This window comes from Periophthalmus magnuspinnatus, chromosome 19 (genome assembly GCF_009829125.3).
Source record: "Periophthalmus magnuspinnatus isolate fPerMag1 chromosome 19, fPerMag1.2.pri, whole genome shotgun sequence".
Classification (NCBI taxonomy): Eukaryota; Metazoa; Chordata; class Actinopteri; order Gobiiformes; family Gobiidae; genus Periophthalmus; species Periophthalmus magnuspinnatus.
The window spans coordinates 4,920,495-4,945,558 of NC_047144.1; the positions used below are offsets into that span (position 1 = coordinate 4,920,495).

The following is a 25,064-nucleotide window of genomic DNA, read 5'->3' on the forward strand; positions in this document are numbered from 1 at the left end:
AGAGTTATGAAGGATTTTATCTGAACTCTTTTTTATGATTTAATTTTTTGTATTTTATTTATCAATTTGTATTGTCTTTTTAATGTATTTTATATTCTGTAAAGCCAAAAAATAAATAAATAAATAAATAAAAAATAATCGTGCTCTATAAATAAAGTTGTCCCGCCCTCTTGTTGCCTATTTGAATATTAAATTTAATTTTACATCACCTTAGCATCTTTTTAATATTTAAATCAATAAATAAAATGCAAAGGGAAAAATCTCCCAAATGGTATATTCAAAACTAACCTGACTGACACGTCTTGGGCTAATTTATTATCACTTTCAAACAGTACAAACCTTTACAAACAGCTCCCTCTCATGGCCATAGACTAGGTGGCGTCATAATGTCCCAGTTAATGATCAAATCACAGGAATACCTACTTCAAAGTCTCCCCATATGTTTAATCATTTACACTCCTCATCACTGTAAAAGCATGTTTGATTTGCATTGCGCACAAATGAGGCACCTGTGATTGGGACGTAACCTGTGCGCGGTGACGTCAGACCGGGCACACCCCCTCCTCCTCCCCCGCCCCTCTCGTGCCTTTTATGCCCACCCCTCCGCGCGACTCCTTTCGGTTAAATCTGCTGGAAACATGCGCTGATAGTGGAAGCACCGGGGGAGTCCCAGTCTGAGAGAGTGCGCCAGGCTGTCCACATGCACGGAGAGAGGCTGCACACGAGGAGGACCGGCGCTCAGGGGAAATACTTTGAGTGAAAAACAAGTGGATTATACACAGACTATATATTTTTTTTAACCATTTTTCACCAGTCTACTTGTTGGAGCAGCCAATTCACCTGCCAACATGTCTCGAGGTCCAGATGATGTAAGCAAGCTCACAGAAAGTACATACAAGGTGAGTCCAGTGCAATCAGACTATTTAATACACATTTATTATTTATGACGTCCCCCAAGTTTGTCAAATTTTCTTACAACTTTTGCTTAGGCATTTTACATCACACTTCTTGCATAACTCAAAATTTACATTAGTTATTCATTTAGTTTGAAAAATCTTCCCATTGTAAATATGATGCAGCCTAATTGAGCTACTGAAACTTTATTGCTTTATGTAGTTTCTAGAAGTTAAAACACAATGTACCCCGTGTCAATACCCTGTTATTTACTTGTTACAACATACATAAGTACAGTATTTAAAGTGGGAGGAAAGTTGTCAACAGTTCACAACCCTGGCAGTGTATTTTAAACAGCTGGTTTCATAGTAGTCATAGCAATGTGTTTTGTTGATTTTAATCTAATCAGTTTCACGCCCCTATACCTCATAAGTGTGATAGCGCCCTTAACGACATAGATTAAGATAAGACCAAGGAAGGAAGGAAGGAGTTTCGTGTTTTTGGACTTTGAGCCAGCTGGAAAACTTTAAATTATGCTTCTTACTTGTATTGATTTGATAGCAGTAGAGTTGATACTGGCATCTTATAAATACCCCGAACCTGTTTTTCCTTGTATTACCTTTTTCCAGGTCTTTTTCTCTCCAGGCGAATCGTACCTGACCATTGTTCTATTGAGGGCGTGCCAGGGGAATAGAGACTGGGAGGTTGAACAACACTTGATTGTTGAGGCATTTCAATAGTGACAGGGAAAGAGAGAGAGGGAGCGAGAGAAAGACACACACACACACACACATGTACACACACACAGGGGCTGGGGTGGGCTGGCCATGTGTGCTCGTATAGCCCATACTGCAAATAGCTGCAACTTTATAAAGAACTGAGAGGGACTTTGACCTTTTTTCAGGGAGTTGTTTAACACATGTGAAAAGACCAAGTTAAAGATTGAAACTTTTATTGTTCTATGGTGATATTATTAGTACAGCAGTGTAAGGGGGAAAATTACTTTTTTGTTTCCTCCACGCACTCACAATAATACATGCTAGAGTAGAGATTGATACAGAGAGTACAGATTGATACAGAGAGTACAGATTGATACAGAGAGTACAGATTGATACAGAGAGTACAGATTGATACAGAGAGTACAGATTGATACAGATGTGGGTAGAGTTACCAAAAATAGAACTCACATAGGACGAAAGTTACTTTAAAATAATATTACTCAAGTAGAAGTACATAGCAGAAGTCCAAGAAATTACTCAAGTAAGTGTGAAAAAGTATTTAGGGAAACTACTACTCAAAAAAGAGTAATTGTATGGATAAGTGTCTGGATGTATCTCACAAAACCATAAATAATGCACAAAATCTGCACAAAAACTAAATCATATCTAAAGGAGCAGTGCAAGAAACACAAATGTTCAAATCATTTAAAATTGTCTACATAAACTTGCAAACTTATTCATAGAAGGAAGACTTGTAAACCTTTCTCAAGTAAGAATACCACTATTTAACAAAACATTCACTCAACTAGAAGTAAAAGTATGCAGTCCGATAACTATTATGGGTAGTACAATTTCTGTAAAGTTATTTAAGTGAATGTAACTGATACGACCCATCCCTGCATTGGTATTATCGTTTATGGTGTAGAATTTATTTAAACAATTTGCCTTCAATATTTTTTCCAGAATGTTATGGAACAGTTTAACCCAGGTCTTAGAAACCTGGTGAACCTTGGCAAGAGCTACGAGAAGTCTGTCACAGGTAACCCAACTACCAGAAAAGAAAATCAAATAATGCTTTGTGATTGTTGCAAGTTGTTGAAACTTTTGTACTTCTGTGTAGCAATGACCATCGCTGGAAAGACCTATTTTGATGCTGTTTCAAAGATCGGAGAGAATGCCCACAAGTCTCCAGCCTCCAGAGAGCTCGGTGAGTTTTTTTTGTTTAAAGGTTCCATATTATGCTATTTTCTGAATTATAATGTTATTTCATCATCAAAAATTTGTGTTTTGAGTTGTGTTTTGTTTCATTCACACATTTGACACACAAACCTTGTGTATATAGGCTTTAGGAGTTAATCTCTCTGTTCCACCTTATGTGTTTTTAAGATCCATACAGCTTCACTGGAATCATTTTGATAATTTGAGCTCTTGAATTGCCAATCTCTACTCATCATCAGGTGACATTTTGAGCTTTAGAGGTGTAGACAGACTAATAACTAAAGTGTTACACAAACATGAAACAACACTCCAGGAATGTTTTGATGAGGTAACAGTAATTTTGCATAATATTGGACCTTTAGGAAATTGATATATTCACATTTGAATAGCAATTTCACACCAAAACAAAACATGAACTTTTGGACACAAATCTTTTATTTTGGTATAGTTGTCGTTACTACATTAACCTGCAGATAAGGTGGTTTGATGTGATATTTTCCACTGCCTGCTCTTACCCAGAATTACTCTCACCTCCTCCCACCATCAGGGTTGTCCAGGTTGTCTCTCCTTCAAGCGATGACTCATCTTCAGTTATTATATTACCACCTAAAAAATCGAAGCAGCTATATTTTGACCAAAATATCTCCCAGTTTCCCTTCATCAACCACCTTTTTTCCAATTCACTGACAGTTTACAGTCCACCATGAAAAACAGTTGTTTTTTTTAAAATAAATTGTCTGTACAGGCAGCAGGTAATCAAAGCAACATAATGCTCTGCTATTCACTGTCAGATGTCAGAAAAAGACAATTTCAACTTGATGGGTTTCCATTTTCACTCTTGGATAAGGAATTGAATAACTTATTACAAGCAATAAACAGAATTTTATTAAATGTCAGAGCAGGTGTTGGAAGAGTCATATCTGTAACAAGAACCAAGCCAAGTCCATCCCATTGGGTTAAAATAAAATGAATATGAAAAACCTTATAAAAACAAAGCTTTTATTACTGCAGCAGACTCATTTTTTTCAACTATATAAATCAACTAGTATTTTTCTGAGGTGGAATGCTGTTACCTGCTAAAATGCAAAATGGACATAGGTATATATAGCTTAATTAAGGGTCATTTTAGTTTTAGTGTGGAAAAAGTCTAAAATCACTGTTCATGCTTCCCATACTTGCTATTAGTGCACAATGATCTGGTCTCTCCAGCCACACCCCTCACGTAAACACTGGCAGTAACTGATTAAATAATGTTACATTTTATTTTTATTAGGGAACATTCACTACTTAAATCCCCATTCAAATAGGGCTGGGTGATATCTTTCTTCCTGCAAAGTCTGAACTCTGTTCCAAACCAAATGCTTTTAAAGCATTGTTAAAGAGACTGTTCAAGATTGAACAAGTATTGACAATTGCTCACACGCGCCTGAAGCACAGGACTTGAAAAAGCTGCATGTAACTGGTTCCAAAATGGACTATCCAGGGGTTCAGCTTGGGTTTAAATCACGATTTTTTCACTTTAAGCAAAGGAGTGCCCCAAGGCTCAATTTTGGGCACGCTACTTTAATGAAATTATTTGATTGGTTGTAATTTAAGAGAAAGCCTCATACATTTATATGCAGGTTATGCTGTTGTTTTATGCAAGTGCTTCTTCTGCTGATCAGGTTTTTGTGAAATCCAAAATTCACCAAAAAAATTTAATTATCATGAACGCAAATAAAAGTATATATTTTTTTCTAAAAAATTATTTGCAAGCTGTAAATCTTTCTGCACTAAATCAACCATTCCCATAGTCTGCTCTGTCCTGGCCACCTCTCACACAAAGATCACACTCGGCTTTAACACTACATATTAAAGAATATGTAATGTTTTCTCCTTAGATAATATGTATTACACAATACATTCATGTGGGCTTAATACTAAGATAAAGAAATATAAACAAATATCTTATGTGAAGTTGAAGGTTCTTGCACCCTACTTTTGGAAGCACTACACTAAAAGGTACATTGATTGAAAGAGTCAACACCTATGAAGACCTTGGGTTTTGGCTTGACAAAAAACTATCCTTTAACAGTCACATATCTCAGAATTATGTAACAGTTTAAAATCAAAATTATCATTTTTTAATAGAAACAAATCTTATATCCTTTTGAATTACAGAAAAGAAAATGTTCAAGCAACGTTTCTTTTTATACTAGATTCTGGAGATATGATATAAATGCAGACCTCAGCCTCTACTGTGAAACCTTTTAATACACTCTTTCAATTTAAAACCCATCACAATACACAGGTTGGCCATGTTTATCTCTCAGAAGAGAACAACACTGTATAACATTTACTACTACTAAATTTACTGAAATTGACTACTTGATACATAGCCTGAATATTTCACTTGTTGAATTTTGATACAGGAACTTTTAATCCAACATCTCATGATTGTCTTGGTTTTTTAAAAAAAAAACTGGCCCTACAAGAACTGAAATGAGGAAAAAAATCTTTTGGTTATTTTGCTTTCCAAAAATGGAATACATTTCAAGGACATGCAAAACCAGGTACACTGGTGCCACTAATGCATTTTAATAATGTGGTGATAAAATTTTATAATTCATAATCACACCTGCACCTGTTTTTAATGTTTTAAAAGAACCTCATGAAAAATAGAAAGGAAAAAGATAAATGAAATGAATTAGACATGACTGACTCTTGATCTTAGTTAAAATATGATTCATTGTCCAGTCGTATTTTCACACATCTTCAATCTTTTAATATTAGGTTTTTGTCCTTTATCTTCAGCCTCAGCACTGGCAAATACTGTACCTCCCCCGATCTCTCCCATTCTGACATACTTGGAATCTACTATAGAATGTAGTAGTTTTGTGAAAAAGCTGTTACTAAAAAGAAGCCTATTCTTGAACTTTCTTGACAGTCATTTTGTGAGTGCTGAGTATAAGTGACAGCAAGACAGTGCGAATTCTCACAAGCGCCACAGTGTTCAGCAGCAAACATTCTGAACAAACAGAGGAACCTTCCCAGGCCGCACGGATCACCTCATCCCCAACTCCTCCATCTGGATCCTCAAACTCAGGCTAGGGCCACAAATACAGTTCAGCTTGTTTTTTTCACTCTTCAAGTCAATCTTAAAGTGCATATAACAGGTTTTCATGTTTATAATTATTACTTGGTTTGGTAGGATAGTTCCTGTGGTAAATATTTTGTTTATTAGTAATACTTTTTTTTTTTTTTTAGAAGAAGAATGTTCAAAAAATACAGGAAGTAATGGAGTTTTAAAATAGAAACCTCTAACTATTTCATCAAAACCAAAAATTTTATCCAACAATGAGGAACAATGTACGCATAATGAAGGCATTTTTTTGTTAACATTATGGTTGATTGGTAACAGTTATGGAATTACCTCAGCAAATGTCATATCTGCTTCCAGCGTCAAATTATAAACTTCAAATGAAAAAAAAAAATAGAAAAAATAATTTTAGTCAAATCCTAAATACATTTATGATAACTATATTTTTGAAATTAAATGTTGTATGCACATTAACGTATTTCCCAATCTCTGACTAAAGAATACATCATTTTAATTTTTCACAGAATTGAGCAATCTTCTTTTAAACTTGGCGTCTGCCCACACACATATAAAGAGTGGTGTCTGAAGTGATAAAAAGCTTTCTCTTCACACAATGAACAGTATGGCCAAAAAGGCTCTTGCGTCACACAGCGGTGCAGAAGAATTCACACAGTTACCTGAGGCTTTTACTTCATTCCAGGCTTCACTTCATGCACACACCTTTGCTGCTGTGCTTATTTAAATAAACTTTACACTGACTTGACAAAGTTTCTAAGATAGTGGCTCTTTTCCGCTTGAAATATCTACCACTGGGATGTACATTAAGGCTGCAAGAGGATTATTTTATTTGTTAAGCAGTTATATTTCATCCTGCTCTCAAATGTCAACACTGGACATACTTCAAGTCTCAATGGATTCATGATTTTAACAAAATTTGGTCATAAAAAGGGCTATTAAATTGTTCAGCCCAATTGTACTGTACATATTACCAACTTTCTTCTGAAATTGACTTGATAATAACAACTGCATTAAAAAAAAGCATAAAAAATGAAGTGATATCCAAAATCTGCTATGATCAAACACATTATTATGGTTAGTGTTCCCGACCCTTTAAGATAATGTGATGTGGTATGCGCTGTACTATAATCAAGTTTCAAATGAACTATAATTATTCAAGTTAAGGAACCATCTTGAAATGTCAAATTTGAAACGTTAAAAACTAGAAAACTTTAAACTTTCTACAAGTTTACATTCACTGAAACCATGGCCATTATACAGTAGTCTCCACCACATGCTGCCTGACAGGAGTAATGAGTACTTGAGTAATAGTCTATTGTTCCAGTGTCTGTATGGCCAGTGCACGGCAGCAGCTGATAGAGCCTATGTCCCATCTAGGCAAATGTCAGGAGCAGTTTTTGTGGGTGTACAATCAGAGGCTTCCTGTGCACAGCGGCCTGAGTGGGCTCCGCAGGGAGTTGCCAGTGCTCTCTGAAAAGCCGCAGGTATTGAAACACTGAAAATGTGACTGGAGAAAGAATAGCTCCATCCCCACCCCTTCCACCTTTTCTCTGCTCTGTTTGTCGAAATTGTTTTTGAAATTGTAAAGCTTGTCAGCATGAGAAAAATGGTTATGGAAACAAGTGAGTGTGTTCCTCACTTTTTACTGAAGGATCAAAATTCATAGCACAGAGCCTGCTGGGATGTGTGTTTCTGAAATGGCTCCTGAAACGGGCTTTGCTTTTGGGAACAGATACGTTAGTGACACTTCAAACATTTTACTTACTTATTTGTTGCTATTTAGTCTGTAGACACCCCCCGCTAGTGCTCACCATTTTATCTTTCATAGCATAAACAACTGCACCCAACCTAAGAAGTTTCATAAAGGCTTCTTACTCCTGAGTGGGGCTGAGCTTTAAATTTTGCTGGGTTCCAGTACTTAAATGCTACCTGTTTGTGATACTGATATTTATACTGGCAGATACTTTTCCAGGTGCTATGCTGTGTTACAAATTGTCTTGAACCATTGTATGCATTTGCAGAAATTCAGTAAAAATATAGTTAATATTTGCATCATAACTAGGGTTGCAAGAAATATCATAATCAAATTGAAGTCACTATCAACAAATCGCAAGCAATGCTATTATTTAACAAAATTTTCTTTGCAAACAACAAATGATCCTGTCTTAGGCCCGCCACACACTGCAGGATATTTCAGTCTTAAATGATTATTATATGTGTGACAAAAAGCACAAACCACAGACAATAAGAGAGTCTGATAAGATGTTAAATCTCCCAGTGCAAACATTGCAGTGGGATATGGCAGCGAAGAGACCACACACCAAAGGCTAAAGTTGTGAACACACCTTGCGTCAGTTGTTTCTTGTCTAATGTAAAACCACTCGCTTTGAGGCTCTAAAGTGTTCAAAAGATTAGAGCATTGCATTTCGAGTTTAGATGCAAGTCAAAGCTGTTTCATAATTATTTGCAAAATGTGATGGAGTAGTTCAGATAAATACTTTTTAATGCAGAGAAGGCTAGCGCTTAATGACACAGGGAGTAAAGTCGTTAATCTGCAGCAGCTTTACCACTATCCTCGCTGCGTGAATATAAACAAACACACATGAGGAACTACTCTCACCTTTAAATTCTTTAAACAGCACAGAACTGGATTTCAGCACTGTTTTGTGGACTGGGTGTTATTAGTCTAATGGATAATATGGAGGAGGATGACTTTACGAGAGGTGTGTGATAAAGTTTTTATTAATTTCCAGAGTTTGTATCTTGCACCTCTGTGTCCGTCACTCCGTCTGCCCCGACGCTCTAGTTTATTGGCTGTTTCCGTGGTGATGTGTAGTTAGGTATTTATGATATGACAGAGCATCTCGGAGTTGCTCGGACACACATGAGGAGCAAGGATAATAAATCGAGTCATGTCTATCCGAAGTTGGGAAGAAATCAAGCAAATGACCGTGTAGTGTGTGACGGGCTTTACATGTCACCAGTTTAGACTAGTATCACGACCTTAAAATTTCAGTTACTAAGGAATAGACTCGATACCGAATCCGATACCACAAAATATCATTTCAGCATTAAATTTGTTAAAGCTTTTATATTATTTCAGTGGTCCAGGTAGGTTCTGTAGTGGTCCATGGGCGTATACTACTCTATGTGTCTTATATTTGTTTTGATACAGTTCAAAATTATTCTAAAGTTTTTCAGGAAAGGTTCATTTCTGTCCTGTGAATGTGACTTTTTTTTGTACCTGCTCAAACCTGCTAAAACTAGTATCAATTAGTGTTTGATTTTCAATACTTTGGACAGTTTAGACTTCCATAACATGTTCTGAAATGCAAGTACTTTTGTCTCAGTACCACAGTGTACTTTCAACAGTACCCAGTCCTACTCCTGAGGTTACCAATCATTTACCTTTTGTTTTTTGTTCGACATCCACCATTGCACCTTAAACTTTTTGGTACTATTTTCCTGACTCCCTTTCCGCTTTCCATCCATTGGTACATTGGTCTGATCTGGATGTGAAGCCTCCCTAATATGGCCACTCACCACCAGTTACGTCTGATATATATAAGCGCACCAGGAAGCACAGCCTATAAAAGTTCAGACAAAGTTTATTCTGCTGCTCACATAAAACGCGGTGTCATAGTAGAGGCTGAGTAAATAGAGATTTATTGGTTTAGTCTAGGCTTGGTTTGTACGTTTTATGGACCCACCCTTATGAATGATGTGATGCATGGTTTGTGATAGCTGGTCATCAATTTGTGTTAAAGAAGGTGTTATGGCAATTGATTGTTACAGACATAGAGGATGGTCAGGCTGCATTCACGCTCATGTTTGAACTTGGCCCCAGTTTAGTTGCAAATGATGTAGAACTAGTTTGATCCTGATTTAGTTCTAGTTTAATCCTGGTTTAGTCCTGTTCTAGTCTTGGTTTAGCCCTGATTTAGCCCTGGAAGTGCAAATGCTGGTTCATAACACATAACTTGAAGGTGGCATAGTGCGGTAATCTTTGCATCAAGATATACACAATCTAAGTTAGCCGCCATCCATGTTAGTTTTAATAGTACAAAGTGATTTTGATAATACCTTACCGCTGTATTGTTTTACCAATAGGCAACGCAAGGGAAGTTTATTTGTATAGCGCAATTGGTACACAAAGTAGTTCAAAGTGCTTTACAATAGTATTCAAGTTTTGTTACATAACCAAAATGATACTTTAACACTGATCGACTGTGCTAGAAGTTACATCATATTGTATTCAGTTGAGATTATTACATTGAAATAGTAAAGGAGACTGCATAGACACAGGATTGGTGTTTTTTCCACTGTGGTACTGAAATTTTGGTATATAGAGTATCAAGCTTTTCCTTAATACCAGAATTGAGTCAAATTTAACCTTTTAATATTCAAGCAAGAACATTTAGGCTCCTGCCATGCATCGATTACGTCTACTGCTGGACTGAAATGGTAGTTGCATACAGACACAGGTACAGAATGGTGCCAACATGTCGGGGGCATCTGAGTAATATTGCCCGGGCGTCTTATCATGACTCAAATAGGCATGGTTGTGTTGGCACAGGGCTTTCTCAGCAAGTCAGTTGCGTCACTGGCAAACAATTTTAAAGACATAGATCTCTGGTAAAAAAGTGACAGAGTGTACACAGGTGGCACGGATTTGAGATTGTGTTAGAATGCGTTTTGTGCCTCCAGCTACAGTATAGTTAAGACGAACAAGAAGGTGGGAGTGTAGAGTTACTTAATATTGAGATGAATTAGTCATGACAGGACCAGTGAATCATGAGTAACTCTGTTTTTTTCCTGTATGTTGCATTTAAATGTCATCTATGTAGGGAGGGAACAACATATTTTCCATCTAAAGTACGATCAAGTGTAGTAATTAGGCTCCTATAAAAATTGTTTGGATGTTTTCTACCTACTAACTAAGACTAAACAAAGCAGGCTATTGTTTAAACCATTTGTCACTGCATCTAATACAGTAATGCATTCACACTTACTGTACCATGTGGACAGTTTGCAAGAAATGTACAATTTTTATGCACCGGTATGTGTGAAAGAACATAATATCTCTTTAAAAATATATATATTGTTTTGGAAAATACCTTTGCTTTAGCACTTCACAGCATACCTTTAAAGTGATAGCTTTAAGAACATTTTTTAATAATGTTTTCTTGAATTTATAAATGGTTAATATGTATATGGTTTATGTTTTGTTTGCCATTACATAGAAACCCAGTCCTCAACAGTCAACCTTTTATCTGTAATTTGTCATTGTTTAAGTGTAATCTTCCATGTCAGCCTCATAAAGCAGTACGAAGTGTATTATTTAAGAGCCCTTTAGTTTCGGATAGACTTCACACCTTATTAACCTCAAAGGTGAAGTGTGCAGGTGGAGGCAGCCCACGTTGTTGGGGTTGTCCAAACAGTCAGCCCCCCTCTCTCTCCCTGCACAATGGGCTCATTTACCAGTACGTTCTGCTGACCTTCAGAGGGCAATGTTGTTGTAGCTGCTCTCTCACCAGCGCCCCTTCCTTTACCTCTGTTTATGCTCGTGTGTGCTCCTATAGGAATGTCAGGTGTGGTAGCGCTAGAGTTTGATGTAATAACTTCAGGTGGAGAGCATGGGCGTGTACAAGTCTATAAGAGATGCACCGTTTTTGAAGGAGACATCTAAACAAAAATACAAAAAAATGTACCTCATCATTTTTTGTTAGAAATTTTGTCCTCAAATTTGACACTTTTAAATAGTAGACTACCATCATGTTCATTTCTGCTAGAACTATATTGAACTAGATGCTAGTTTTTGTTTCATTTGTTTAAATACAGAGATATTAACCATTAAATAGGTCAAACATCTGAAATCTGACGCTTAAAAAGGAAATTCACTTCAAATTCACATATTCACCTGTGCTGACATGGGCAGTTAAAATTTGTGCTAACCTTTTAACACCTTATTAAAATGTTTTCATACCGCTGACATGCCTGCAAAGCCACAGTCACATGTCCATATATACATAAAGTGCTGTTTCAGGTACACTTTGACTAGAACTGTTGCCCTGTAGTAAACCTCCAGTCCAGATAGTGCCCCATTGTGCACTTTTAGCGTTATAAACTGCTACGCTACAATTGTCCACTAGTGTTTACAATATTGACACACTCCCATTGTCTCATGTCATATGCGGCTGCTATTTACTATATTGTGAGCCTGAATAGAGACTGTTCTGTATCTGACCGCACAATGCCAAAGCTTTTTTTTTAGATTACTTATTGACAGCTGTTCAAATATTGAACGACCGGCAGACCTGGAAAAGATGGCAAGGCTTGATAAAAGGGTGTATAGAGTACCGCTTTAAATTGATCTAGCAATAATAATAGTGTTGTCACGATACTGAAATTACAAACTAAATTTCAATACTAAAGAAAAGGCTTGATATTCAAAACCATATTCAGAGCCACAGTGATGATGAATAATGTACTTTTTAATGTCATTTTAATTTCACTTGTAATATAGTTTCTTTAATATTACCTTTACGGATAAAGTTTATTTTGCTATACACCAAAACATTATAAAAATGAGTCAGGAAACTTTGTCCTATTTATATGATTTTGTATCTATTTTTGATACTAATTTTACTGATATCTAGGTATTTTTGCATGAAGGTTTAATAATCTCTCTTTTTTGTTTTGCAGGTGTAGTTTTGATGGAGATCGCTGAAGCTCATCAAAAAATCTACAATGAAATGGAGGAAAATGTGAGTCTTCACCACTAGAATAATTTAACAAAAACATCTGCAGCCCGTCATGCTTTATTTATGTCTTATAAGGTCGTAGATCACCACCGAACCATGGCCAGGGCCCAGTCTGTGGAATCTAACAATTAGCCGTTGTTAGCTAATAGCCCTAGATAACATGTGTCAAAGTCAAGGCCCATGGGCCAAATGCGGCCCTCCACATCATTTTATGTGGCCCTCGACAGGGTAAATTAAAAGGTATGATGGTCTTAAAATCTCAGTTTATCAGGAGATACGCAGTTACACAGCCATATTTTTACATCTAGGCAAACGCATATGCAATATTTGTAACTTGAATAAGTAATAAGTATCTGGCCCTTTGAGAGCAGCCATTTTGCTGATGTGGCCCTCGGTGAAAATGTGTTTGGCACCCCTGCCCTAGATGTACAGTTATTGTTTCTTTCCGCACATCACCCTCGCTACTTAATGACCCCACTCCTTTCATTTTTAAACCTCAATGCATCATAACACTGTGAAGGAGAAAGGAAGTTTGTCAAGAAAGCTATAGAATCATTCTTGACCTAATTGCCTTGGGTTAAAATGCTTCAAATATCTGAAAACTCCAATGTGCCTATCTTAATTTAACAAAAACTGACATGCACTCAAGGAATTGCTAAGAAATATTTCAGTGATTAAAGTTTCCTTGTGACCAGCTACAACTTATCTGATTCAGAGTGATGGGGGAGAAGCTGTAAATCTTTAACTTTAACAGGCCAATATAAGCCGCCATGTTGAGTAGGTGGATTTTCCTCATCTTAGAAACATGTTATCATACATTCTTTGGGGTCACTTATCGCTGAGTTACCATCGAGCCATGTGACCCAGAAGTGCATTTTGTTTAGTGTAGCTTAAATGTTTGTATGTGGTGACAATCTGTGAACTTGTGAACTTTGTGTCTTGCTTTTGCCCTTTGCAGTTGAAGAGGTTTCACCGAGACATTATCATTGAGCTGGAGAAGAAGACGGAGATGGATGTCAAGTACATGAATGTGAGAAACTCTTAAATGAAAAAAAAGTTGCTTTCTAACACAACCATAGGCCATAGACAAATGAAGAATTATTAATGTGACATTATAATAAATACATCTAGTAATAAACAAATAAACAATAATTAAATACTGTAGAATTTAAAAAAATAACAAAATATAAAATCTTTATTTACATATGACTTAATAATACTATTTTTTGCAGTTATCTCTATAATAACTGCAAAACAATTTTTGCAATCCATCAGAAATGTGCTTGTAAATAACTGAGTTGCGGTTTTAATTAACTACAAAAGTGCTGAAATCTAGTTCCTCAAATCTGGTTATTTTCATAATAATACTCATCTTTCTTTTTTATTTTTATTTTTTTTTTTCCAAATTTCCCTCCATTGCAAGTAAAAGTTAATTTTTTCACCTGCTGTTTATTGAATGATAAGTGGATATAGTATTGTGAAAGGTCCTGCCACCTAAATCCTGACTTACAATATCTTGAACTAATAAAAATAAAAATATGATGTTTTGTTCAGGCCACGTTTAAGCGCTATCAGTCGGAACACAAGCTGAAGCAGGACTCCTTAGAGCGCACACAGACTGACCTGAAGAAGCTGAGGAGGAAAAGCCAAGGAAAGCACTCGCACAAATATGAAATTAAAGAAAACGAGGTGGGTCTGGCCCTATGAAACAAAAATGCTTTAATGCTATGACAACTATGTGATTTCTGTTTGAATAGTTCACATGATACACACTCGACTGTTTGCACAAGTGTGAAAGCTACAATTCCACATTTTGACTTTGTGTAGTGCCATATAAAAGGGCCAAATCACTGATGACAGACTTGTTTAAACCTCAACTCCCAAAGCACAAGAGGAGGCAGATTGTAGCTTTAGTAGAACAGATGAGATGTCAGGCCTGGCTCCTCTCTAAACCTGATGATAAAATGCGTGCGGAATAGTAATGGCTGTTTACAGATGTGCAAAAGGAAATGTGGCCTCAGAAGACCAACTCATTTGCATTGGGATGTGATATAATGCTGCAGCAACAAAACAAAAGTGCACTAAAACCCAAGTACACAACAGCGAGACTTTGAAGTTCTAGTGGTGTTTACAAAGCGTGGGTATGATTTTGGAGCCTCTATGACGCACTATACAAAACAAATTCGGTCTAGTAGTCTGGAAGGGGAGTTTCAGAGTTATGAATATAGATTTGTTTAACAATAACAAAATAGTATTGACTAAACTATGCAATGTATTATGAGCATGCGAAAATATTTGAGCCAAAATTATATTGTAAGTGTCTGGTCTTACTGTGTTTCAAGTAACTGTTCCAAGTATTGTTTGGCAAAGTGATATTTCTTTTGAGCCAGTTTACACCACGACTAAAGCCAGTGTTATAGAGATGAGGGTTCTAGTGAATATGTTATACTTTAGTGGTTTGCAAACTGTGGTTCAGGTGGTGTGCATAATCCACTGCAGTGCTAATATTTCCACTGTGTAACTTTTTGGGCAACAACAGACAAAAAATAAAAGCATGTTTGGATGTTTCTATTGCACTGAAAAACTGAGAAACATGCATCCTTTCTGTGAGTGGAATCTCATCTTCACAAACCTGATTCTTATTTGGTCTGGCAGAGGCTTGCTCCTGCTTGTTTCCATGGAAATGTTCTTCCTTTGGTTGTAATATCCCACAGTGTGGCATAAAACGTATTTATCTCCATGAAGAATGTTCTGAAGTTTGGTTTTAACTTTCTGTTTAGATCATGGCGGTGATGTGCCACTTAGAGAAAGTTACACAGGGCAGTTTTAATTTAGAGTCAATTGTCCTCCTTTGTGTTTGTAGGGTTTGTATAATGTGGTCATATTTTTTGATGCAACTTTGCACCTGAATGGCACCTAGTTTAGACCTGGAATAGTCCTGTTTTAGACCTGGCTTAGTTCTGATGGTACTCGAGAAAGATTTTTTGAGGTGGTTCTTGGTGTGGTGGACTTTCAAAGTGTGGTTATTCTGCTGTCTTCTCCAAATAGCAGTCTCATTGTCAAACTAATTTGATTTGTAAATTACAGGGAAATGAAAACACAAATCAGCCACTATAACACCTCACGACGCGTTTGCTTTCCCATCCGTGCTTTTGTAGCGGATAAAGCCATGTTGTATTCTATTTCTATCAAAATTTCTGTCAATTGTAAACTCTCTCAAGAAATCCATCTTTCCTCACAGCACGTGTTCCCTGCTATGTCAATTCTCTGGGTATCTTTGCACCTGAATGGCACCTTTTAAAGACACAGTGGGTCGTCTTTATCAGTGGTGGAGCTAAACCGCGCTGTAAAGATGAGTTGAAACAGATCCGCTGTCAGAAGTGTGAATGGCTTTTGACGATCTGATAAAATGGGACCTAAAGCCAAGATAAACCGAACTATAAATAACTTAGAACCCTTGGAAGATGAGCTCTGAAAACTCACTGCTACCACCTGTCAGCTGACTATTGTGAAAAGAATGAATAAGGACTAATAAGGTTTTGTTCACGTTATAGAGTATGATGTCATAATGTCAGATAGAAAGCGATGTATGACTGCAGCAAGCTTTTGAACTATAAAAGCTATAAAAAAATCCCTAACTGTTGAACTATAAGATTATTATTTGAAATTGAGGTCCGTCTAGGTCACGTTTTTGAGATTGAAAATTTTGGCTTGTTGGAAAAAAAAACGCCTTAGTTCATTTGTGCTGACAGAAAATACATGACAAGTTTGTGTCAGTGTAGCTTACAGTTGAAAGCTAAACAAATGGTACTTCAGAATTCTTAGCTGCCCTCAAAGTTAAACTATAGACAGTTGAAAATGTTTTGGCTAAAGAAATGATTTGAAATATAAATATAAATGTGATATGAACAGCCTACAGACAGTAGTGAATGTTTTCCGGTTGAGCCCTTGGAGACTGACTGCTTTATCATCACCATGACGACCTGGGGAGGATGGGGGAGTGGGTGTACAATAAAGACACTTGGTCAAAGAGTCACTGAAGAGCTAGATGTCGCTTATTTCATTACCACTGTGTGAATATAATGTAAATATTTATTGCTTATTTTGAAGTTATTGTCATGTATTTGGAGGTTTTACAGTTAAAGAGAATCATTTACATGGTGTTAAGCTTTAGGCTCTAATCAGTTTTTACTCAGTGGGGACCCGCCGACAGTCGCATCCACTTGTGTCACTAACTAAAGCGAATCCTGTTTTCTCTAATTGATACCCTGGGGATTCACATTTCTGCCTAAAATCGCATTTTCTGCTAATTTCTTGCACTGCTACTAACAAGAGCGTGGAAATATCAGTTGAAAAACACACCAAATTAACTCATATTTTGCCTGACATTATTGCTGAGTGTTGTGTGTGTGTGGGTTTGACATTTGGCTTAAACCTTGTGTGCAGTATTTGGAGACCATCTCGTCACGCCAGATGGACATGCAGAAGTTTATTGCTGATGGCTGTAGAGAGGCCCTGCTGGAGGAGAAGAGAAGATTCTGTTTCCTGGCTGACAAACACTGCATGTTCTCCTATCAGATGAGCAACTTCCATGACAAGGTAACCAGCTGTCTCCACCCAGCACTGTGATCTTGTAATCTGAAACTTCTTATAAGAAAAAAGTGCATTACAAGTAATTATTAAGTGTAAAATAGCACATATTTTGTACATATAAATCTGAAAAACTGTAAATCCTACTGTACGATCCATCAAAATCATGTTAGGTACAAGACTGAATGGTTTGGTGTATGTAGGAGCTACTTTAAGAGGTAATTTGAGAAAAACGCTTTTTGAAAACTACCTTTGAAGTTCCATTGTCCGATATAAATCTATAGATACAAGTTGATTAAATTAAATAATCAAACATCTTTAGGTGAAGACAGGAGAATTTTGTAAGTTCCAGATGAAAGCTTATATATCGATAGAGCAAACTGGCCAAAAAAAACCCAAAAAAGTGTCTTGTCTTAGTTAGTGCGCTCTGTCATGTTTCAGGCCAAAGAGATTTTGTTGGACCGTTTCCCCAGCTGGCAGGAGAAGTGCTCAGACATCAGCGAGGTCCCTGAAACAGTATCAACCATGATCGAGCATTTGGCCACTACACCAGTAGCAACACCCGTAATGCAACGCAACAGCATAGTAAGTATTAGCCCTGGTGGTGGGATATAACTGACAACACTGAATAACTTGATATGTTTTTAGTCTCCTGATAACAATAATGAGATTTTTATTTTTTGTAATCCAAAAAATTGCTAAAATGTGCTTCTAAAAGCCTAGTTGAAGTTCAAGACTCACTAGAATTTTACAGTAATTCAAAACAACACTTAGAATACTATCTTATTGACATTAGAATATATCATCTCCTTTTAATAAGTAGCAATAAGTGCCTTGCTACAATAAGTTGTGGCATGACTTTAGTTGGCTACATGCCACCGGAAATCTTGACTTTTTTCATTCCTACTTTCGGTCCTTTTCTCAGACTATTTATTGCTGTGTGGGAGGGAGATTATAGGCTCCCACTGCAATTCATTACACCAGTGTAATAACTACCCAATGAGGCTTTTAACCGTGTTCCTTCAATTTGTTCTCATTCACTGGGTAGGACTGATTATATACTTAGTGCTGTATTCCCAGTTGTCATCTTTTGAAATATTTTTGTGTTATTTCAGAACAATATGGATATCCCTCCTCCCGCGCCGCAGTTAAAAGCTCAGATCAGTCCACTTGCTAACATGTTCAACCAGGAACCAATATTTTCCCTGCCATCTTCGCCAGACCATAACTCAGGTACTGACTAAATCTACCTTTCTATCCTTGGTACTGTATATGTCAATAATTAACTCTGTAACTATATATTAATATGATATAACTGTAATGTAAAGCAGACCAGAGCAGCCTCGGGGAATGTAACCTGTCCAGATCTACGTCCCAGTCATCAGGTATCAACGTGTCCCAGAAGCCGCGCGTGAGGACCATTTTTCCACATACAGCCGGCAATAACGAAACACTGCTCAGCTTTGATGATGGAGACATCATCATTCTGCTCATCCCAGAAGAGAAGGATGGCTGGCGGTATGGGGAGCTGGAGAAGACTGGACAGTATGTGGTATTTTCCATTCATTTCATTTATTGTTTACCTGTAACACACTGTAAACACTATGCTGCAAGATAAATGTAACAGGTCAGAACACTATATTCTATTTACAACAACTGGTTTGCATTCTTGAGAGCAGGGGTTTATGTAAATTATTGAGAGATTTGCGGTAAATATCAAAAATTATGATCCACTAATGTTGAACCTTGTCATTACTTGTTAGGGACTAGTTCCACAAACTTGCCATATTAATCTTATGTCTTGAAATATTTCTCTTTTATTTAGAAGATGTCCAACTTTAGCCACTTTTTGTTTTATGCGGATATGTCCAGTAATTACAGAGATATTAACCATGAAAATAGGTCAACAAATCTGCAATCTGACTGTTAAACAACAAGTTCCACCACAGAATTCTGACCTGTCCCGCAGCCCAATTTGAATATTGTAGGAATTTTTAAATGTTGTAAAGTCACATTTTTGCTCCTTTCTTGTGAAAAATATCTGTTTAGCTGTATACATCCAGTATCAGAGTTCATGAATGGCAAATTTAGCTGAACCCAAACCTGAGTTTTGGCACGCCCAATAGAGGAGATGTACTTTCATTCCAGGAAGCATGCAGCGACTGACACAGAGGCATATTTGGCATTTCTCAGCTGGCAGTACAAGTTTGTGCGTTTGTGTTTGTTAATATTTTGTTCTGCTAATTCATCATGCTTAGAAATATGTCAGCTATCTTAGACATGACACAGAGCCATAAACCCTTGTGCTCCTGCTTACCTAAGAACACAACTCAAAACATGGTAACATATCCTGGTCAAGCTCCAACTGTAAACAAATGCTTTAACTTTCCTTCTTCTCCAATTATGAATTATTTCACTACATTATATTATTTGGGTCAGATGAGTCAACTAAATCTGTCACTATAATTACTATATTGACTTGCACAAACAATAGATATTTAGGTCAGTATTTACTATGGGATCTTTTTCTTTGTACTAGTGGGGCATTTCTTTGTTATTTTTCTGTATATTTAAATTCAGTGCTACAGAAGGTTGAATAAATAATTGCTAAATGTGATTTTTATGGTTTTTTTTGTTTTTTTTTTGTTTTTTTGTTTTTTTCACAATATTGTAAATTAAATAGAATAGTTTAAAATATTAGAGAATAGTTTAAAATATTTTTTATATACTTTCTTTATCAATATATGGCACTTAATAATGTGTTATAGCGATAATAATCCTAAAACCAATTTAAGATTGGCACAAATACTCCCCCAGCTAAACAACAATTGCACCTGCCAGCCCTGCATTTCCTGTTTGAACAGAAGAAATTGTCCTAAAGTGTTTTTTTTTTTCTTTTTACAACAAAAGGCAGTGATTGCTAAGACACAATGCAGTAGCTAAGCAGTAAAATGTGCTGCTCATCTAATAACAAGCAATTCATTTCCCCCACTCTAGCAATATGAATACACAAAGGACGCTATTAAAAAGGTATATGCATGTAATTATTATTCCTTTTGATTTGAACAAAGCACATGACAGTTTGTGATGAAAAAAACAGACCAACGCGCTGGTGTAAATCAACTCACTTTCTGTTTCCAAGCAACAAATCTGCTTTGGTCTGATAAGCCATTTCTCCAGACGTGAATTTGACCAAATGCCACTGTCTTAGGAGAGGAAATCTTGCATTTCCCACACATGTAATTTACAAAAGCTGAACAGTTGAACTTGATGGAGGCTATTGTTTGTTGGTCTTTTTAATGCTAGTACTCAACATAATTCCTGTTGTTGTGCTGAAGAATCCATTTAAGTGACTGTGTACATAAACGTGGCTTTTCTGTGTTGGCATAGGCGGGGCTGGTTTCCTTCTTCGTACTGCAGACCGTACACTGAGTCACTCATATCTAACAGGTGGGTAAACACCGAAACATAAATCACCATGTAAATGATTTTCTTCGAAGTGGGGCTACACAAAAATATTGCAATCAAATTGAAATCCTCTGCAAAGAATAAAATGTATTTTTTATAGAAAATCTTGTAACTAGTTTAGACCTCTATTAACACATTCCGTTCATTGGATTATTGTATTAGTTTATCAGTTCATAATTTTGTCTTCTCTCAAATGTCAATGCTTCTTGGAGTTGTTTACAATGTGCGCACAGACAGAATCTTACAGTTTAAACATGTATTACAAATCTTATTGTAGATAAAAATTGCAAAACTGTGCATCCCTTCTCTGAAACCTTCTAAATGTTTGGTGACAGTAATCAGAGCACACCTGTACATAGAGGGAGTGTGGTCAGCCTGCCTGAACAAAATGACCCCATGCTACTACCCCCACCGGACTACAGTGACGAGCTGCCCTCCACGCCAATGATCACCTCAGCGCAGTCTGCACAGAATCTGGTCAGTAACATCTGCTAACATACCACACATAAACGTCTTATGCAGGTTCCACATTTAACTACATTTACAGTTCAATACTGGTATGGCAGCAAGTGTGATACTTTAATTATGTAATTCTTTACATCTTTGCATCTTATGGTCTCTTTGTGTCAACTTCAATGTCCCTTGTGATACGGCCATAATTATTATTAACTACTAGGTTAATAGGTACTTCTACTGAAAGACGGGCTATTTTTACATGCACAGCGAAAATATGAATGTCACATCTGATGTAATCTTATTTCTTTCTGATTGTTCTCATCTTCTTATGCAATAAGGGATAAGATAGAAAATGTTAAAGATTCAAGTTTTGAAGATTGTTGTAGTGAATTTAAAAATAAGTCAGTTGCTCTAAAAATCCACTGAATAACAGACATATGTCATGTAATTTGTGCAATTTATTTTATTTTTTTACTGAAATTTTTAAACACACACTATTTGCTTATCTGATTATTCTAATTATCTGAGTTTTACTGGCCATGTAAATGCTCCCACTGTCTGTATGATTAAGATATCAATATTTTATTTTTTTTTATGTCGTAGTTGCCCCACCCACGCCTCAAAAATCCTTATCAACTCATGCTGAACTGTCATAGCCTCCACACCCGCTTAGTAAACTACAAATAAAACACTCCCCATTTTTACAGTAAAAGGAAGTATGCTGTGTTTATTAGGATATTAATAAGCAGTGATATTAAAATGTTACACCAGAGGAGTAGAGAGCAGACAGGCTGAGCAAACCATGAGAGGACAAAAGGTACAGGGACAATTTTGAGGCTGATTGCACTGCATCAGCTGACCAACACTGAACTATGACTGGCCGCTGCAGACGAGTCCGGACACGCTCCTTCCTTCTCTTTCTCATCATCACCTTTTCCTGCTCTGGCTGCACTCAGTGTCCTCTGTATCTGCTGCCTCAGGGCACTGGTATTGAATAAACTTCACTAGTCTATATATACTGCCATCCACCTTGCAAACTATATAGTTTTACATTCTCTGAGCAACCTAATATTTCCCTATACAGTAATGCCGTAATTGCACATAATCTGATTAAGACAAAATGAATGGCAGTTTTCAGTGGGTACATTTACATTTCCACAGTAAAAAAGGTAACTAGAATAATCAGATAACCCAATTATTAGATCTGATTTTGGTGTGTTTTACATGCACAAAGGACATCTGATCATCAAAAATACCTGTTGTATTTGGAAAAATACAATAGGTTACTCAACCTTATTTGCAAATGAATTTGCAAATACAGTTTTAATCCGTAAATCTTAAACATTTTCTTTTTCATTTTTGTCTATGCCCCATTTATTTTGTATAATTTTCCTGGTCAAAACCTGCACAAGTGAAAAATCAGAAAGAAATTAGATTACTCATATCAGATGTAACTTTTTACATGCTATTTCAGTTATCTGACTCCAAAAATCATATGATTAGTGTACATATGTAAACATAGCCACTGACTTGTCATGAAGTACTGTTACATATACACTACAGATATTCAGAAACTATCTTATTATTTATGTTTTTATCAAACTAACTTTAATCATCACTCAAAACAGAAACATGCTAGTTATTACACTATCACACTCTAAGATAGTTCAAATAAACTCTACATTTTCAGTAAAGGCTGCATTGAATATTTGCATTAGTATTTTTACTTTTTAAGCTAACATCTTACTGCAATTTTAACATCATTACCTTTATTTTTAGACATTTTAATGGCTGTTTGGAACTTACTGACTCTAGTATAGCTTTGTTACTTAACTGTGGTCCCATGCTCACTTGGCTCTGTAAAAGTGATAAGACTATCAGCGTTGGTTGAGAGTGAAGAGGAGTTTTTCAACCTGCCTTTCCTGACGGTTGAGATTCCAAACCATCGATGTGAGGTTGGAGTGTGCAAGATGTCAGTGCGGCGTTCGGAGGAGGAGGGGGGACATTAATGAGACACCTTATCAAACCTGTCTGGCAGCAATGACTTTGTCCTAGCTGTGTGGCGGGTGTGACTGTGTGTTTGTGCGTGCGTGTGTGCATGCGTAGGGGTGTGTGTGTGTGTGTGTGTGTGTGTGGGTGTGTGTGTGTGTGTGTGTGGTGGAGGATCTGGGCAATGGTGCTTTTATGCTGTCTTTTATGTTGGATAGTTACTAATTCTTCCAGGGCTCTGTGTATTTTCTCAAAACAGGTAACTCTTGTCAATGGGACAGCCAAAGCACCTTTTCTTGGGTGAGTGACCTAACAAGACTAACTTTACTCATCCATTTATTTCCATTAATGTGGTACATGTAGCACTGCAAATAAATGTAAGATAAATTCACTTTGACTTGTTTAACGTCAAAGTTACAGATTTGTTTTGATGTATTTCTTTAAGAACGGGATAAGAAAACTGAACTTACTCCATTTTCTTCAAATCAGTCAGAAATGTCTTGACTTCATGTACTTCCTTCAGGGGGGGCAATCCGTTTGCAACAGTGAAGCTGAGACCAACGGTCACGAATGATCGGTCTGCACCCAAGATTCACTAGAGGAGGACTGCAGCCTCCAAACACACAGGAGACCTTGCCATCATCATCATCATCATCATGATCATCATCTCAGCAGACCTCACGCTCTTCTGCTCCTCTTCAGCTCTGTCAGCTCTGGACTAAATGGGTTTCAACCGTGTGTTTGTGTGCCAACATGTGGTGTTGGCATACTATTAGAAATGCACCATATATCTTCTTTACTAAGACTATTTATCACCAAGTGTCCAAAGTCCCTACCCACCACCAGCTCAGTCTGTTCAGAAGTGAAAACATAAAAAGATGATTGTATTGTATTTTAAGTGTTAAAATTAAACACTGCACATATGTGGAATATTCCTGATGCACATTATAAACCATTTGGCGACAAATGTTTAAATGGTTCTGAATGACATTGTATGGTTTATTTTACTGTTTTGACAGTCTTAACCTATTTTGTATGATGTATTTTGAAGGGTTTTGAAAGATGCTCAGGTTGAAGTCTAGTTTTTTTGTTTGAGACATGTGGCTGTGTCGAGAAAAAAACATTGTACTGATGATGAAAACAATTAGCTGTAGCACCCAGTCTGTCTTCCTGACCTGACTATTTTTATTAAACATATCGTGTTTCTTTTACAAAGACATTGTTAGAATGAAGGAGAGAGGTTTGGGCCACAGGTTCTCATGTTAATGAAGATAAAGAAACATGTCTATGATTTTATTTATAAAAGCTGCTGTGCTCGCTTTGACCAAATTCTCACTGATTTTGGTTTTAAATTTAGCGTATGTTTTAATGGGCAAAAGGCCATTTGATGAGGGGAATAATTACACTCCTGTTTTCATTGTGTAGTCATTCTGATTGTTTGTACAGAGAAAAATGAAAATGTACCCAGAACTGTTGTATGTGTATACTGAGTTTAAAAGTATTTTATGAGAGAAAGACTTTGTGCAAATTTTATGCCAAAAAAAGAAGAGTAAGGACTCACTCACAGTCATATTATAATAAATTTAATATAACAGTTTCCATATGCTATATCAGTCTTTGCACACTTTGCTACTGTGTTCACCATTGTACATTTCTCAATAAAATCTAAATTTATGAACAAACCTGTACTTTATTGTTGTTAGCCTGTAAGCTGTTTAACAGTGCACTGTGTAACCTTTCTGGTGGCAGTTCCCCCACCTGCCTTGTTATAGCTTTACCTGGAATGTTCCACAGTATGACATTAATTGCATCTAGTTGGCATTGCTAAAAAATACCTTGAATAAATATGCACTCTTATTGTGAACGAGC

General features: G+C 36.7%; 1 protein-coding gene across 4 annotated transcripts; it reads left to right on the forward strand.

The window, feature by feature from the left end:
• The first annotated feature begins 619 nt into the window (after positions 1 to 619).
• baiap2l1a (BAR/IMD domain containing adaptor protein 2 like 1a) lies at positions 620 to 24,965 on the forward strand. 4 transcript variants are annotated; one of them, XM_033985016.2, is made up of 14 exons: positions 620 to 899; positions 2,577 to 2,652; positions 2,734 to 2,820; positions 12,634 to 12,695; positions 13,651 to 13,722; positions 14,247 to 14,381; positions 17,139 to 17,291; positions 17,724 to 17,867; positions 18,398 to 18,515; positions 18,611 to 18,827; positions 20,673 to 20,732; positions 21,086 to 21,227; positions 23,455 to 23,495; positions 23,719 to 24,964. In XM_033985016.2, exons 1-14 carry the CDS (start codon positions 849 to 851, stop codon positions 23,792 to 23,794), a joined length of 1,434 nt encoding a protein of 477 aa, XP_033840907.1. In that variant the 5' UTR covers positions 620 to 848; the 3' UTR covers positions 23,795 to 24,964. The 4 variants fall into 4 exon arrangements, with proteins under 4 accessions (XP_033840907.1, XP_033840908.1, XP_055085522.1 ...); XM_033985017.2 differs by having other exon boundaries at positions 18,614 to 18,827; XM_055229547.1 differs by having other exon boundaries at positions 18,614 to 18,827; positions 21,110 to 21,227.
• Positions 24,966 to 25,064: the final 99 nt, after the last annotated feature.

Coding starts and splice junctions, on each gene's coding strand:
- baiap2l1a (XM_033985016.2), top strand. CDS start 849: ATGTCTCGAGGTCCAGATGATGTAAGCAAGCTCACAGAAAGTACATAC. Junction 2,653..2,733: donor CTACGAGAAGTCTGTCACAG/GTAACCCAACTA, acceptor ACTTCTGTGTAG/CAATGACCATCGCTGGAAAG. Junction 21,228..23,454: donor CGCAGTCTGCACAGAATCTG/GTCAGTAACATC, acceptor TTCTCAAAACAG/GTAACTCTTGTCAATGGGAC.